The 16,456-nt window shown below is 34.8% G+C and overlaps 1 protein-coding gene across 1 annotated transcript; it reads left to right on the top strand.

The window, feature by feature from the left end:
* The first annotated feature begins 627 nt into the window (after nucleotides 1-627).
* On the top strand, nucleotides 628-11,491 carry LOC143051738 (uncharacterized). Its single transcript, XM_076224649.1, has 6 exons — nucleotides 628-742; nucleotides 3,545-3,644; nucleotides 5,476-5,604; nucleotides 7,504-7,599; nucleotides 10,018-10,111; nucleotides 11,202-11,491. The coding sequence occupies exons 1-5, from the start codon at nucleotides 695-697 to the stop codon at nucleotides 10,086-10,088; spliced, it is 444 nt and encodes a 147-aa protein (XP_076080764.1). The 5' UTR covers nucleotides 628-694; the 3' UTR covers nucleotides 10,089-10,111; nucleotides 11,202-11,491.
* Nucleotides 11,492-16,456: the final 4,965 nt, after the last annotated feature.

Below are 16,456 nucleotides of genomic sequence, written 5' to 3'. Positions count from 1 at the left end.
GTCCCAACTATTATAGGTACATAGTAAAGTAAATAGCCGGTTAGATGAAGATTGTTAACCCTGAATTATAATTTTTCTAAGAGAAGGAAAACTCCAAAATAAACACTGGCAGCTAATATGGCTCGTCAGCCTTGGTCGGCAACTTATCTGAAGGAAGAAAACCTTGACAGAAAATCCCTGGTCATCCAAGTAGGGGATCGGCATAGAGCCAACAACTATATCCTGTAAATGGCGTACCGTGCAGTAAGCAAGTAATCAAGTGCCATTCGTCACAACTCGGTCGATTCCGGATAGAAGGAGAGTAGCGGTGTCACCCGAGGATTGCCGATTGATCAAGTGCAATACCCAAAAAGTGCTTAGAAGTGGTAAGAGAATAAGCATTTGACATTCTGGTTGATTTCTGTAAATAGATTTGGTCTACTATTCTATTTTCTGCAAGCCCCTTTTCAGACAACATATGGCTTTTTAAATTGATAAAAACAGAATGACATTGAAAGTGTCTCTAAAGATCAGATAAGATCATGACATTGTCCAAATTACTATCATCTGATTATAATGGGCGGTCCATATTGCTTATGTGGTATAAAAAGGTTTGCGTACCTACTAACATCATCAGTGTGACCCCAACTGTACCACGTCAAACTGGTATATCTTAAATTGATTTTGGACATAACACATTGAACGGAGAATAATCATGTATCGGGTTGCTTTAATATTGCTAATAGTTTATTCAGTTGTCCAGGTAAATATGTTTTTTTTTTATTTATTTAATTGCTGTTTAATTGTAACACAGTTTATTTATTTATTTTGTTTTTTATTGCTTAATAGACTAAGTCTTCATATTAATATTCATGCTTTTTTCATTTAATAATTTCCCTTAAAAGTCAATATTTAAAATTAAAAGTTTCGACGGAAACAAATACTTAAATTTACATCCATGCATGTTGTATTAGAATCACTGGAATTTGAAAACTATACTTTGTTAGTTTCTGTGTCATTTGGTCATTGGCAATCATACCACATCTTCCTTTTTATATTTTCCGAAAAAGGTTGTAAAAAGTGCAATTGACACATTACGGAAAATTTGCTCAAGTTTTTCTAAATCTAAAATACACACATCGGCAAAATTGGATTTGTACTATAATATATTGTCTAAGCTTTAATACTCGACTGAAATCAAGTCAGGCAATATTATTTCAGTGATTGTCATTTGGTGCAGTATCTCATATTTACTTTTTAGTTTATTTTTAGTTTTCTCGTTTAAAATTGTCACTTCGGAGACACTTCTATCATTCGGCAATCCTCACTAGAATCCGCTACTCTAGGGTACGGAATCGACCGAGTTGAGACGAATGTAACTACACCATCACTCTGATAGCGTGTTAATTGACTGTTTTTGATAATCATAACACGTGTTCATTTTTTATCTTCACTTCTTTGAATATTTGCTTAAACTAGAACTAACTCAATTAAAATTCTAAACTTAGTTAAATCGAATCTTAATTCCAACCAGTGTTTAATATTAGCTTTACGTGAATTTTACCAAGTAAAAACTTCTCATTATGATTAAATTTGTGTTTGTTGTGAGCCAAGGCTCCGTGTTGAAGACCGCACATTGACCTATAATAGTTTAAATTGTAACTTGGATGGAGAGTTGTCTCATTAGCATTCATAATTCACTCTTCATCTTATATCTCTATATTTTAACAGGTGTTTTACGTCATGTGTAACAAAAGTTGACCCCTTATTATGTTTATTAGAAATTTTGGAAATAAAATGCCACTTTTTTATTGATTACATATTCAATATGATCTGCGTTGAATATAAATGTACATGTATTAGAGTTAGAGTAAGAGTTAAGTTGATTTTGGAATATTCATATACTGTAAATTCAGAAATTATTGCGAGGTTTTTATTATTGCAACAAATGCGACAGATGTGTAAACGCAAAAATTTAATGGGATTTGCTCATTGTTGAAGGCCGTACAGTGACCTATAGTTGTTAATGTCTGTTTCATTTTGGTCTTTTGTGGATAGTTGTCTCATTGGCAATCATACCACATCTTCTTTTTTATATTAAACTCGCATTTTGAGAATATTTTATGTGAATTAAACAGGATTTTTCTCAAAATCGTAAAAAATAAAATCGCATTTAAGTCTGAAATGACAAAATCGCAATGATAAATGCACGCAATAATTTCTGACTAGTACGAAAAAAATTGTTCTGTTTTGTAGGGTTGTTGTAACGGGCAGAATCAATTTGCGCCAATGGCAGTTTTGAAAAGGTATTAATTGCGTCGCTCTCTTTTATTTTGATGGTATTAATTGCGCCAATAAATGAAATGAAATTGCGCCACATTTACCTGTAAATATTTTTTACTTATATCATACCTGCACATGTTTTACCTATAGCATACATGTACTATTATTAAAATTTCCACTAAAGATTTAATTGAACACTCATCAAATTTAAGAAAACTCACCCCAAAATAAATTGTTTAGTAATAGAATATTTTTTCACGAGTCAAGAGTGTCTGATATACCATTCAAGAAAATAGAGTCTGATAGAGGTAAAACCGGTCATCATTGTTGAAGAACACAAAATTCCGTCAGGCATTTGTACAGAAAACTGGAGAAATAAGGTGGAGATGTAACAGTTAAGGAAAACTGGAGAAATAAGGTGGAGATGTACAGTTAAGTCGTGTTGTGCTAGGTTATTCCCAGATGAATCGTGTACAATTATTTCGAATGGAGAATTAGATTATATGTCATGAAACAAAAGTCCAGAAACAAGAACGTCAAATTTTGAGAACTGCGTGCAAAAGAATAGCAACCGATATGTTCCAGAGCGACCTTCTAAAATAAAAAAAATCAGAGCTCTTCAAAATTGAAGAAGAAAATTTAGAAAAGAAAGATTTAAGATGTGTGCGTCAGTCAATGTATATGGAGAGAATAAAACTGCATCGGGCTCAACCTAAAAGTCAAGCAGAATTTCACAGAATATTGGATGATATTGGTGTTGTTACAAACAAAGATGATGACTTTGTATTGTGTAACAAGCCAGAAAGCGGGATAATTTTATGAGGATGATTACTTTATTGGCGCAAATGATACCTATAGTTTTGAAAATTAGGTGGCGCAAAAGAAGTATTGGCGCAATTAAGTTGTGGCGCAAATGAGTTACTTTTTGGCGCAAAAAGATATCGCCCCTTATAACAACATATTTTTCAAACAGTTGCAGACTTTATAAACTCGAAATAGGATAAGAGGTGTATTGATATTAATTTGCATACGGTCGATTCCCTATCTGACATGGCTCATATGTTTTACAGTGAAACCCGACTAAACCCGAATCCTGCATAACCCCCAAAGAAACTGTATAAACCAAACATGTTCTTAAGTACCGTCACATCAAATTGAATGCGTTGTAAACCTGATAAAATCGAACATCGACCAAACCCGACCATAATCTTTAGTTCCGAATAGGTTCGGTTTTAATATTTTCACTGTGTTATTCTAATTTTTTATTTCTATAATTCATAAGGTTTATGGCAGAGAAAGCAGCCAACTTCCGGTTGACAAAGAAGATAAAAGTCTTTTAAATTTAAAAGAACGTCTTTACGACTTGATGTTAGAAGATCGTGGTGAGTTACCTTATAATGAGGCTCTCAAAGGGATGTGAAAGTAATCACATAATCACAAATGTTTTGCTAATATAATCATATAGTCATTAATAAACAAGTGATCAAAATTAATGATCAAACCATCATAAAATATTTAACCGGGTAATAAAAAAAAACACGATAAAAACGGCCCAGTATTTAAGTACATTTTGTAATACATTTGTAATTTAATTTTAGATGTAACGCGTCTTCTGATTGGCTGACGTCGTTTTGTTTATCATATCATAGACACAATTTTGTCATGTGACCATGACGTCATCAACGTTTTTTCATGATTTACCCAGGTTTAAAATGGAATTTAGATTAAATTGTAAGAAATAACTATAATATTTTGTCAGTCTACTCGAAATATCGTTACATGTGGTGCACACTGTTAAATAATCCGCTACGCGCAATATTCAGTGTGCACCACATTTTTTTTTATGTTATTTTTCTTAGACAGAAAAAAATATACAGTAATTCCTTAAATAAAAAAAACAAAACAAGAGGAAGCTCTATGCTGAAAGTCCATTTTTAATTTGATCGACATCTTTTTTACGTGAGCTAGGAAAACACTCGTAGGGAGGTCATGTCAAACGGAAAAAAACAATATCACTGTTACTAAATTTTAATTTTTTTTTTTGCAAAGGGAAACAACTTCTATTCGCAAATCAAACGATCACCGTGTATTGTGCGGGATATTACATGTGTTTTTAACTTCGTGTATGGGATTATGGAGTAAAACATTCTAAAAAAAAACTTTGAAATTAAAATTAACCTAGTACATGTATGCAAAACCAAAAGTCCAAAACACGTCAAACGAATGGATAACAACTATAATACAGTGAAACCTGGCTGAATCGAATCCTGCATACACCGAAAACGTTACTGAATAAACTAAACATGTTCTTAAGAACCGTCATATCAAATTGTATACTATTGTAATCCTGATAAAACCGAACATCAGCCAAATCCGAACAGAAATCTTAAGTCCCGAAGAGGGGTTTCACTGCATAACATTCCTGACTTGGTACAGCCATTGTCTTATGTAAAAAATGACAAATTGCATCTGTTCTTTTAGCTAGCTAAACCTCTCACTTGTATGGCATTCACATAATATTCCATTAAATTGACAACGATGTGTGTACAAAATAAAGAGACAATGCCAAGAAATTGCCGCCGTTGAAATTCTACAAACATTCCTTGGAGCAAATTACATGGTTGATTAATATTGACCTTTGGTATATAGCCGTGTTCTAAGCGACACGTACATAAATAAAATCAATAGTAGTATACCGCTGTTCGAAATTCATAAATTCATAAATCGGTTGAGAAATAAAAAAACAAATCCGGGTTGCAAACTAAAACTGAGGGAAACACATCAAATATGAGAGGGAAACAACGACACAACAGAAACACAACACTAAAATGTAGCACACACAGAAACGAATTATTATAGAACAATGGCCATTTCCTGACTTGGAACAACACATTTGGAGAAGTAAATGGTGGGTTGGTCATAACTTAATTTGTTGAATGAAATGAAATATTTGACCGCTAATTGGTGCCGTAAGAGGCCTACCAGAATTTTAAGTAAGGGTTTCTTGGAATGATGATATGTGATACAGTGAAACCTGACTTAACCGAATCCTTCACAAACCGAAAACCTGTATGAACCAAACATGTTCGTAAGCACCGTCATGTCAAACAATGGGCGTTGTAAACCTGATAAAACCGAACAAAACCTTAAGTCCAGAAGAGGTTCGATTTAAACAGGTTTTACTGTTTACTAGTATACTATTTTACTTTATAGAGATTAATTCCTGTGGAATACAAGATGCCTATTTGAACTGTGCAAATGTAAATTTCTGCCAATCCCATAACAACATATGTCCAAGTGGTCAGCATTGTTGTTCGACGACATTATGTGGAAATATTTGTCGTAAGTATTTATACATACTAGAACACACCCGTGATATCGCGGGTCCGTGACTGAATTAAAGTATATAACTATGCGTAAGCCTTATTTTAGTATTGGTATTGTCATCTGATAAAGTCATGCCGATTATAAGATATACAGTTTTCTCTGCTTTCAAATCTTTCTGTTTGAACCCGTCGACCTGGAACTTATCAATTAGTCCAGATTTTTAGTATACGTATTGTTATCTTAGAAAGTCTTGCTGATTAAAATACTACAATAGGGAACAATTTGACAATGATTGAATTTAGTAGTGTCAACCCTTTGATTATGACCCGTGTATATATATAGCAAAATCCTAATTACACCGTTTGGTGGTGCGCCTGTCAAATGCGGAACGTACAGATAAGGTAATAGGTAACAGGTGAATATACTATTGGTATCGGTATCGGATTCGACCCAGAACTTGTTAATTATTGGCAATATAAATTATGTGGAAAACAAAAGGGTCTTGAGTGGCGTAATTTTTAATCTACACCATTGTCCTATATTGGCTATATATAAAGTTGAATTCTTTGATTTGTCGTTTTTACCCGATGACGGCTGACAAATTGGACCTCGTTATTTTAGTATTATAGATACAGCAGATAAAACTTGAGTATTCCGACACCGTGCTTAATCCTACATTTTTTTCTGGTTCATTAGTCATCCCTAGCGTATCGGACGACAAAGGTCACACTGTATTTAATATTTGATGTTACGCGTCTCCTGATTTGCTGACAGTGCTTTGTCGATCAGCTAACAGACAGAAATAATTTTGGCATGTGACCGTGACGTCATCAAAGTTATCCCAGTAGTTAGCACTTCGGTTTTGACATGAATATCTACTACATTGTCGTTTTTATAAATTTACTGTTTGCAAAAGTATGAATCATCCGCAACAGTTTAGGACTTTCTTATCTCGTTCTTATATTACCGTAGTCGTATTTGGTACAACGTTTTGGAATATTGGATCCAAATGCTTTTCAACTTTATACTTGGTTGGCTTTCTAACTATTTTTATTTGAGCATCACATACGTCTTGTGTAGACAAAACGCGCATCTGGCGTATCAAATTATAAGTCTGGTACCTTGATAACTATCTTGGGGGAGGGTGGCTACTTCAATACGTAATTGATAGGGGTGTCGCTGGGTTTCAGTTACCCTACCCTTTTCATATAATTTAGATTTGAAAAATATATACCTTTAAATATACTGCATAATTTATAGGGAAAAAAGAAACATTTTCCCATATTGTTTGGGTTTCATGTGGTGTGTAATGATCCGGCATGTAAGAGTGGAATATCAAAGTGCCAAAAGAGAACAACTGTTTGATGAAAAAAGCGGGGAACACCATGAAAGATGACAGACGAAAAATTTATGGAAACTTTATTGACCTGATATATATTTCTGATAGTTTTCGCGCCCTGTTCACATATTTCAAGCTTGAAAAGGTGACCTATTCTAGCGGCACGTCCTATCACCTTGTGTATAGGAAGTGGACTCTCCCAACTCCCATCCCCACCCCAGATAACTATTGACAATCTTTGGCAAACGGGGTGATTTTAACTTCCCAATTCTCAGCAGTAACATACTATCAGTTCTGTGGTATACTGTTTACATATATCAAATGATACGTTATGCTCGTGCATGTTCACACTATACGGACTCTATATACAGGAGTGTGCTTCATAGCAGAGTTATGAGGAGGATATATTAAAAATGACACTACGTAAGATATTTGGACATCATCACGAGTTGGTTGATCTATACGATGTGTCTGTGTCTAAACTAACAAATGACATTTTCAATAATTAATATCTTAAATTATATAACGCATGTTTACGTGTTATGTTTCAATGTTGTTGTTTTTTTATTTTGCAGTCTGTAAACCAACCCCCGATAACTGTCCGATATATTGTACATATGGATATAAGACGGGACTAGATGGCTGTTATATTTGTGATTGTAATCCAATAAGTATGTACCTCCATTATTAAAGGGGTAGACATAGGTTAACGGAGATTCATTTATAGGGGAGATAACTCTCAAAGGGAGATTATTGTACAGATGTTTGTAAATAGGGATATAAGACGGGGACAGATGGCTGTTATACGTGTGATTTTTATCCAATAAGTATGTATCTCTATTCGTAAAGTGGTAGACATAGGTTAATGGAGATTCATTTATAGGGGAGACAACTCTCAAAGGGAGAGAATTGTACAGATGTTTGTAAATAGAGATATAAGACAGGATCAGATGGATGTTATACGTGTGATTGTAATCCAATAAGTATGTATCTCTACTATTTAAGTGGGTAAACATCCATACAGGGAGATTAATTTTTAGGGGAGATAACTCTCAAAGGGAGATAACTGTCCGATATATTGTACATACGGATATAAGACCGGATCAGATGGTTGTTATACGTGTGATTGTAATCCAACAAGTCTGTATCTCCATTCTTAAAGGGGTAGACATGGGTTAATGGAGATTCATTTATAGGGGAGACAACTCTCAAAGGGAGAGAATTGTACAGATGTTTGTAAATAGAGATATAAGACAGGATCAGATGGATGTTATACGTGTGATTGTAATCCAATAAGTATGTATCTCTACTATTTAAGTGGGTAAACATCCATACAGGGAGATTAATTTTTAGGGGAGATAACTCTCAAAGGGAGATAACTGTCCGATATATTGTACATACGGATATAAGACCGGATCAGATGGTTGTTATACGTGTGATTGTAATCCAACAAGTCTGTATCTCCATTCTTAAAGGGGTAGACATAGGTTAACGGAGATTCAATTATAGGGGAGATAACTCTCAAAGGGAGATAATTGTACAGATGTTTGTAGATAGGAATACAAGACGGGGACAGATGGCTGTTATACGTGTGATTGTAATCCAAAAAGTCTGTATCTCCATTCTTAAAGGGGTAGACATAGGTTAACGGAGATTCATTTATAGGGGAGATAACTCTCAAAGGGAAATAACTGTACATATTTTGTAAATAGGGATATAAGACAGGATCAGATAGATGTTATACGTGTGATTGTAATCCAATAAGTATGTATCTCTACTATTTAAGTGGGTAAACATCTACAGGGAGATTAAGTTTTAAGGGAGATAACTCTCAAAGGGAGATAACTGTCAGATATATTGTACATACGGATATAAGACAGGATCAGATGGTTGTTATACCTGTGATTGTAATCCAACTAGTCTGTATCTCCATTTTTAAAGGGTTAGACATAAGTTAATGAAGATTCATTTATAGGAGAGATAACTCCGTAAGGGAGATAAGTGTACATATGTGTGTAGATAGGGATACAAGACGGGCCAGATGGCTGTTATACGTGTGATTGTAATCCAATGAGTTTTATCTCCTATATTTAATGGGGTAAAGGGAGATTATTCTTTAAGGGAGATATAACTCTTAAAGGGAGATAACTGTCCGACATATTGTAGATACGAATATAAAACATAGCAAGATGGCTGTTATACGTGTTATTGTAATCCAATAAGTATCAAAACGAGGCTCGAGTTTAAGAAAACGTATTGTACTAGTAAAGTACATAATTCAAGGACTCTTTGCATTCTTGCGTATCCATATATTTTGATATATATGTTAATATACAGAATCCAATAAGTATGTACCAAAACGAGGCTGTGTTGTAAAATTACGTTCTTTCCTTGAATAATATAATTAAAACTTCCCACTTACGATAGACGCCATTACTGCATGCGCCATATTCATTATACATAATACACTTTTCTATTTCTACTTTCCTGTTTGAATAATTCAATATATGCACAATTTGAAATTCACAATACTTTATTACGTCATATGCCAGTTACAATACATCATAGACTAATTACTATTTGAGTCATGCAATCTTTTTCAAAATTTTCTACCCTCAAAATTTTTTAAAATGTAAGGTATAAGAGTTGTTTTGATTTTCACCGTTTCAGAATCAAATGCATTCTGGATAATATTTTTTAAAAGCGTACACCAATACGTTGTGATTGGTTAAAAAAGGTTCTAAACAATTGAAACTTAACCAATGACGTAATGTTATCTTCATTTTGATGTACGAACAATGAGAATACACAAAGTTCTTTAAATTCTGAAACGGCCAATTACAGGTCAATACGACATCTATCAATCAAGAAACAAAAGCAATAGGTGTGAACAATTACAAGTCTTTAATATAATCGTCTCAACTCGGCCGATTCCGTACCCTCATCTAGCGGATTCTACCGAGGATTACCGAATGGTCTTTAATAATGAGCAAATCAATAAAGAAAAAAAACCCACAAATCTCCATTTTATAAATGCCATTGATAAATGTCGACTACATTTTGAATTATTATTAGAATATTTTATTCAGATTTGAAACGACTTCTAAGAAGAATTCTTGACAAAAAAGAAAAGCAGCCAACGCAGGAAGAGACAGAATGAAGATGGATTAGAACAATATACAGGTACAATAATATATTCAATTTTAGATGATTGATTGATTACTGTTTTATGTCACTTTCATCCTTGTCTGTACCAAAACGAGGCTCTTTTGTAAAAAATGTACTTTGCATACGTTTATAAATTTATCTTCGAAAACCAGGGATGTATAAATACAGTTAACGGTACCTGCAACGAATATCCAAATCCATTCTTATTCAAACTATGTACAGTGAAACCTGATTAAACCGAACCCTGAATAAATCGGAAGCCTGTCTAATCCAAACTTGTTCTGAAGACCAATAGTATCACATTTTATGCATTGTGAACCTGATGAAACCGAATACCTGCCAAAACCGAACAACATCTCATGTCCCGAAAGGGTTCGGTTTAGTCAGGTTTTACTGTATAGAGTCTAGTTTATTTTGTCGGTTTTTAAAGATTTCACTTTTGAATTTACTTTTCAGTCCAGTAAATAAAGAATCTATATCATGTACAAGTAGATAACAGACCGATAGATAGAAACGACACTGTCGATGCCACTGCTGGTGGACGTTTCGTCCCCGAGGGTATCACCAGCCCAGTAGTCAGCACTTCCGTTTTGACATGAATATCAATTATGTGATCATTTTTATAAATTTTCTGTAACAAAACTTTCATTTTTTTTAAAACTAAGGATTTTCTTATCCAAGGAATAGATTAACTTAGTCGTATTTGGCACAACTTTTTGGAATTTTGGGTCCTCAATGCTCTTCAACTTTGTACTTGTTTGGCTTTACAACTATTTTGAACTGAGCGTCACTGAGGAGTCTTATGTAGACGAAACGCGCGTCTGGTGTAATAAATTGTAATCCTGGTACCTTTGATAACTATTTACATGTATCATTGAAAGAAAAAAACGTTATAAATATTAATAGATAAATAGTCAATAAAAATAAGAGATAAGAAAAACCCAACTGCCATGCATTATGAGAAATGAGCAGTATGAAAATGTCAACTGTGCATTTTTATTGTCTCTTTTCATATTATCATCTTTACAAAAAAAAAGCAAAAACCAAAACATCTATATACATTGTTATTATAAAGATATTGTACGTAATTTTGTTTCTTTTATAGGTAGAGAGTACAGAAATAACTTAAAAGAAGAGAAGTAAAGAAACTGCTTGAACATATAATCCAGTCTAACATTACATTCTAATGAAATACGTTTGTTACGATAATTTTCATTGGACGTTGACAAATATTTGCGTTGCTAGGTAAACACAATGTGCAACAGTAAAATCTTTGTTTTACGAAGGCCAAGCTTAATATATAATACAGTTATCTCCTAATTTTATTATCCTTTAACCATTTTGAATGTTATAATTACTGTAATGAACTAATAAAGCATTTTGTAGTTTAAGGAAGCTGGCTTGTCATGGTTTAGATTTTTTGTCAGATTTTCGGAATCCTCTGGTTTTATCCATTTGAATGCCTTGAAAAAATTTGCCTGGTGACCCCCATTTTTCTTTTTGTTATTCTTTTACATGTATAATGATAAGCCATCTATAAAAGTCTTACAAAATTTTAATTACTTTTTAATAGTTTTTGAGAACTTCAAATTGTCTGTGATAAAGCTATGAAAAGTCAAGAGAGAATATTTTCCCGCCAAAATTTCAATAGCTTATATCTCGAAAACAAGCACGGTGACCTGTATATTTTTTTTGCTCTTTGGATTTCTTTATTAATCCTCTATCCATATAAACAAGTGTTGTGAAAAGTTGATTACTTTGAAACTGAGAAGCGAACTCCCTTAAACAGTTTTGTCAATGTTTTTTTAAAGCTGTGAAAAAAGTAAAATCTACAAAAATAACGAACTCCGGGGGAATTTTAAAAAGAAAAGTCCGTAATCAAATGGCAAATCAAAAGCTGAAACACATTAAACGAATGGATAACACCTTTCATATTCCTGACTTGGAACATGCATTTTCTTATGTAGAATATGGTGGATTCAACCTGGTTTTATGGCTACCTAAACCTCTCATATATCAGAATTTGCGAACCCGTCCGAAGCATCTGATATCATCCTCGGTTTTGAATTGGAGTAGAGTTGTTAAGTTGCTATGTTGTGTTTTGTGAACTGTTATTTGTCATTTCGTCTTTTTATGCCCCACATACGATAGTAGAGGGGCATTATGTTTTCTGGTCTGTGTGTCCGTGCGTCCGTCCGTCCGTTCGTTCGTTCGTCTGTCCAGTTTCAGGTAAAAGTTTTTGGTCGAGGTAGTTTTTGATGAAGTTGAAGTCCAGTCAACCTGAAACTTAGTATATATGTGCCTTATGATATGATCTTTCTAATTTTAATGTCAAATTAGAGTTCTGACCCCAATTTCACGGTCCACTGAACATAGAAAATGATAGTGCGAGTGGGGCATCCGTGTACTGGGGACACATTCTTGTTTCTTTTTCTTTTCTGTTTGGCATGTCCTTATTTTCAGTTTATTTCCTCGAACGAGTTTCATTTCTTTGGTTATCTTTCGCCTCTTTCTCATTAAATCGAATTTTACATAGTACAGTGAAACCTGATTAAACCGAACCCTGAATAAACCGGAAACCTGTCTAATCCAAACTTGTTCTGAAGACCAATCATATCACATTTTATGCACCGGAACCTGATGAAACCGAATACCTGCCAAAACCGAACAACATCTCATATCCCGAAAGGGTTAGGTTTAGTCAGGTTTTACTGTATTTACAATGTACTGTACGATTATGATGTATATTGGCGTAGATAATACAAACATCCGGGTTCTGACATCTGTATTGCCGTTTTTTCAAGTCGGCATAGAAACATTAAAGGGAGGCAACTCATAATGCAAAAATACATGAATACAATTCAAGTAACGAGAATACTGATGCACAACTGGAATAATGGTAGAGTTACTTCTATTTTTCATGTCTGTGTATTGTTTATCCGTATGTCTATACCAATATGCAAATTCTTCATCAAGTTTTGTGACGTTGGAAAGATTAGTAATACATCAGCTCATTCAACTTTGAACTTGGGTTGTAAATGACATTAATGTATTTTGACCCAATTTTTACCGACAATCTCTAAAGAATGCTTCCTTTTTTATAATTTAAACGAGTTTGAGATTTTCTGATACATACTTCATCCTCAAGCATCACTGGGGTTTCTTTTTTGGTCGAAGTATTCATCTGGTGACGAAATAATAGTGTCGTCAATATAATTTTAATTTTACGATAACAAAATCATGATAACGCTACAATTACCATACACAAGATTCTCAATTTAATCCACATATAAACGTAGCAAAATATATGGCTATTGAAACAATAGGCACAGTTTTAGGTAATTGTTTATTACAAAGGTATAACACACATTATTTTGTGTTTGTTTTTTCTACATTAGGTAGAGGTATAGGGGGAGGATTGAGACCTAAAAAAAATGTTTTACCCTGTCGCATTTTTGCGCCTGTCCAAAGTCAGGAGACTCTGGCCTTTATTGGTCTTGAATAATTTTTAATTTTGGTTTATTATATATATTTCGAAGTTTAGTATGACGTTCATTATGACTGAACTAGTATATATTTATGTTTAGGGGCCAGCTGAAGTACACCTCCGGGTGCATGATTCTTTCGTTGCATTGAATACCAATTGGTGGCCTTCGGCTGGTTTCTGCTCTTTGGTCGGGTTGTTGTCTCTTTGACAAATTCCCCATTTTTATTCTCAATTTTATGTAATATCTAAATGTATCTGCATGTCGGCATCTAGCACACGTGGGTATCATCAGGACATTAGTCATTGTCTCAATACTGATAAAATGTATAAGATAGAAACGAGAGTGAATAAAATGAACGTCTTAAAGAGACAACAATTCGACAAAAGAACATGACATAATCCAATGCCTCCAAATGGTCTTTAGAGAAAAAATCCTACATACATTTTTAAAAATTATCCGTTGTAAATTTAGAAAATATTAAGAAGCTGGAACTTAGAATGTAAAATCACAAATACTGAACTCCGAGGATATTTCAAAACAGGAAGGCTCTAATCAAATAGCAAAATCAAAAATTAAAACACATCAAACAAATGGACAACAACTGTCTTATTTCTGACTTGGTAGAGGCATTTTTTTTTATAAAGCAAATGGTGGATTTAACCTGGTCTTAAAGCGCTAAACCTCTCACTTGTATGACTGCAAAAAGATATCGACTAAGTACATAGGAACCATACAATCACTGACAAGTCCCCTGAAACCATCCAATCACTGAAAAGTCCTCCGGATCCATCCAATCACTGAAAAGTCCTCCGGATCCATTCAATCACTGACAGGTCCTCCGATACCTATCCAATCACTGCCCCCTGTCCTCCGGAAACCATTCTATCACTGAAAAGTCCTCCGGAAACCATCCAATCACTGAAAAGTCCTGCGGTAACCATCCAATCACTGAAAAGTCCTCCGGATCCATTCAATCACTGAAAAGTCCGCCGGATCCATTCAATCACTGACAGGCCCTCCGGTACCTATCCAATCATTGCCCAGTCCTCTGGAAACCATCCAATCACTGAAAAGTCCTCCGGAAACCATCCAATCACTGGAAGGTCCTGCGGAAACCATCCAATCACTGGAAGGTCCTGCGGAAACCATCCAATCACTGAAAAGTCCTCCGAATCCATTCAATCACTGACTGGTCCTCCGGTACCAATCCAATCATTAAAAATTTCTCTGGATCCATCCAATCACTGACCGGTCCTCCCGTACTAATCCAATCACTGACCGGTCCTCCGGTACTAATCCAATCACTGAACAGTCCTCATGATCCATCCAATCACTGATAGGTCCTTTGGTACCAATCCAATCATTGAAAAGTCTTCATGATCCATCCAAACACTAACAGTCCTCCGGAAACCATCCAATCACTGCAAGAATGGACCTCACCATATGGGTCAAGATGCGTATTAGTTACTCCAAAGGCCGTAATGGTAATGTTTTCTTCTGTTGCTCAGTCCATATCGTTAACTTGGATATGTATAATGGCTCGTTTCGAAGCTGAGACATTTTCACATATGTGGTTAAATTTTCGGGGTACGAAGTAAGATGACCTTTTCCGTAAATTAGCAAACCCCGAGTATCCTTTTGTGATGCGGCTCCTCGTGGTAAAATATCCCTTTTTTAACACAATAAGTTCTTTGATACTTTGAACACATTTAATAGCTCCATAGTTTTTACACATTTATTCTGTGTTCTCTTACTTTCTAAATTAACACAAATGCTTCAGCTCAGTCATTTGTTTATCATAGGAATGTGTCAAATGTCTCCGGAACCAATCCAATCACTGACAAGTCCTCCGGAAACCATCCAATCACTGCCTAGTCCTCCGGAAAAAATCCTATCAATGACAAGTCCTCCGGAAACCATCCAATCACTGACAAGTTCTCCGGTTACCATCCAATCAATGATAAGTCCTCCGGAAACCATCCAATCAATGACAAGTTCTCCGGAACCAATCCAATCAAAGACGACAAGTCCTCCGGAAACCATCCAATCAATGACAAGTTCTCCGGAACCAATCCAATCAATGACGACAAGTCCTCCGGAAACCATCCAATCAAGGACAAGTCCTCCGGAAACCATCCAATCAATGACAAGTCCTCCGGAAACCATCCAATAATTGATAAATCCTCCGGAAACCATCCAATCAATGACAAGTCCTCCGGAAACCAATCCAATGCTTAGAATTTCGAAAAATTAATAATTTTGTAAACAAGAAATTTATAAAAATGACCATACTATTGATATTCTAATTCATGTCAACACCCAAGTGCTGACACCTGCTGGGGATTGCTCGTGGACGAAAGCAGTAACATGGATCCAGTGGTGTTAATAGTTAACAATGTTTATCCAGGTTTAACCTACTATCTTCGTCGTAAAATGCCTGTTCTAAGAAAGTTTTTCGCAGCGTTCTGTTGTTTGACAACGTTTGATTTTGTCCGTTTGTATAAACTTCCTCTAGTTGTATTTTCCTCAGAGTTTGTTCTTTTTATGAACTTCTTCTTGTTGAATTTTCCTGAGAGTTCGTTCTTTTTATGAACTTCCTCTTGTTGAATTTTCCTGAGAGTTCGTTCTTTTTATGAACTTCCTCTTGTTGAATTTTCCTGAGAGTTCGTTCTTTTTATGAACTTCCTCTTGTTGAATTTTCCTGAGAGTTCGTTCTTTTAATGAACTTCCTCTTGTTGAATTTTCCTCAGAGTTTGTTCTTTTTATGAACTTCCTCTTGTTGGATTTTCCTGAAAGTTCGTTCTTTTTATGAACTTCCTCTTGTTGAATTTTCCTCAGAGTCTGTTCTTTTTATTGTTGAACATCGTTCACA

This window comes from Mytilus galloprovincialis, chromosome 11 (genome assembly GCF_965363235.1).
Source record: "Mytilus galloprovincialis chromosome 11, xbMytGall1.hap1.1, whole genome shotgun sequence".
NCBI lineage: Eukaryota > Metazoa > Mollusca > Bivalvia > Mytilida > Mytilidae > Mytilus > Mytilus galloprovincialis.
This window is presented reverse-complemented; position numbering and strand designations above follow the sequence as displayed.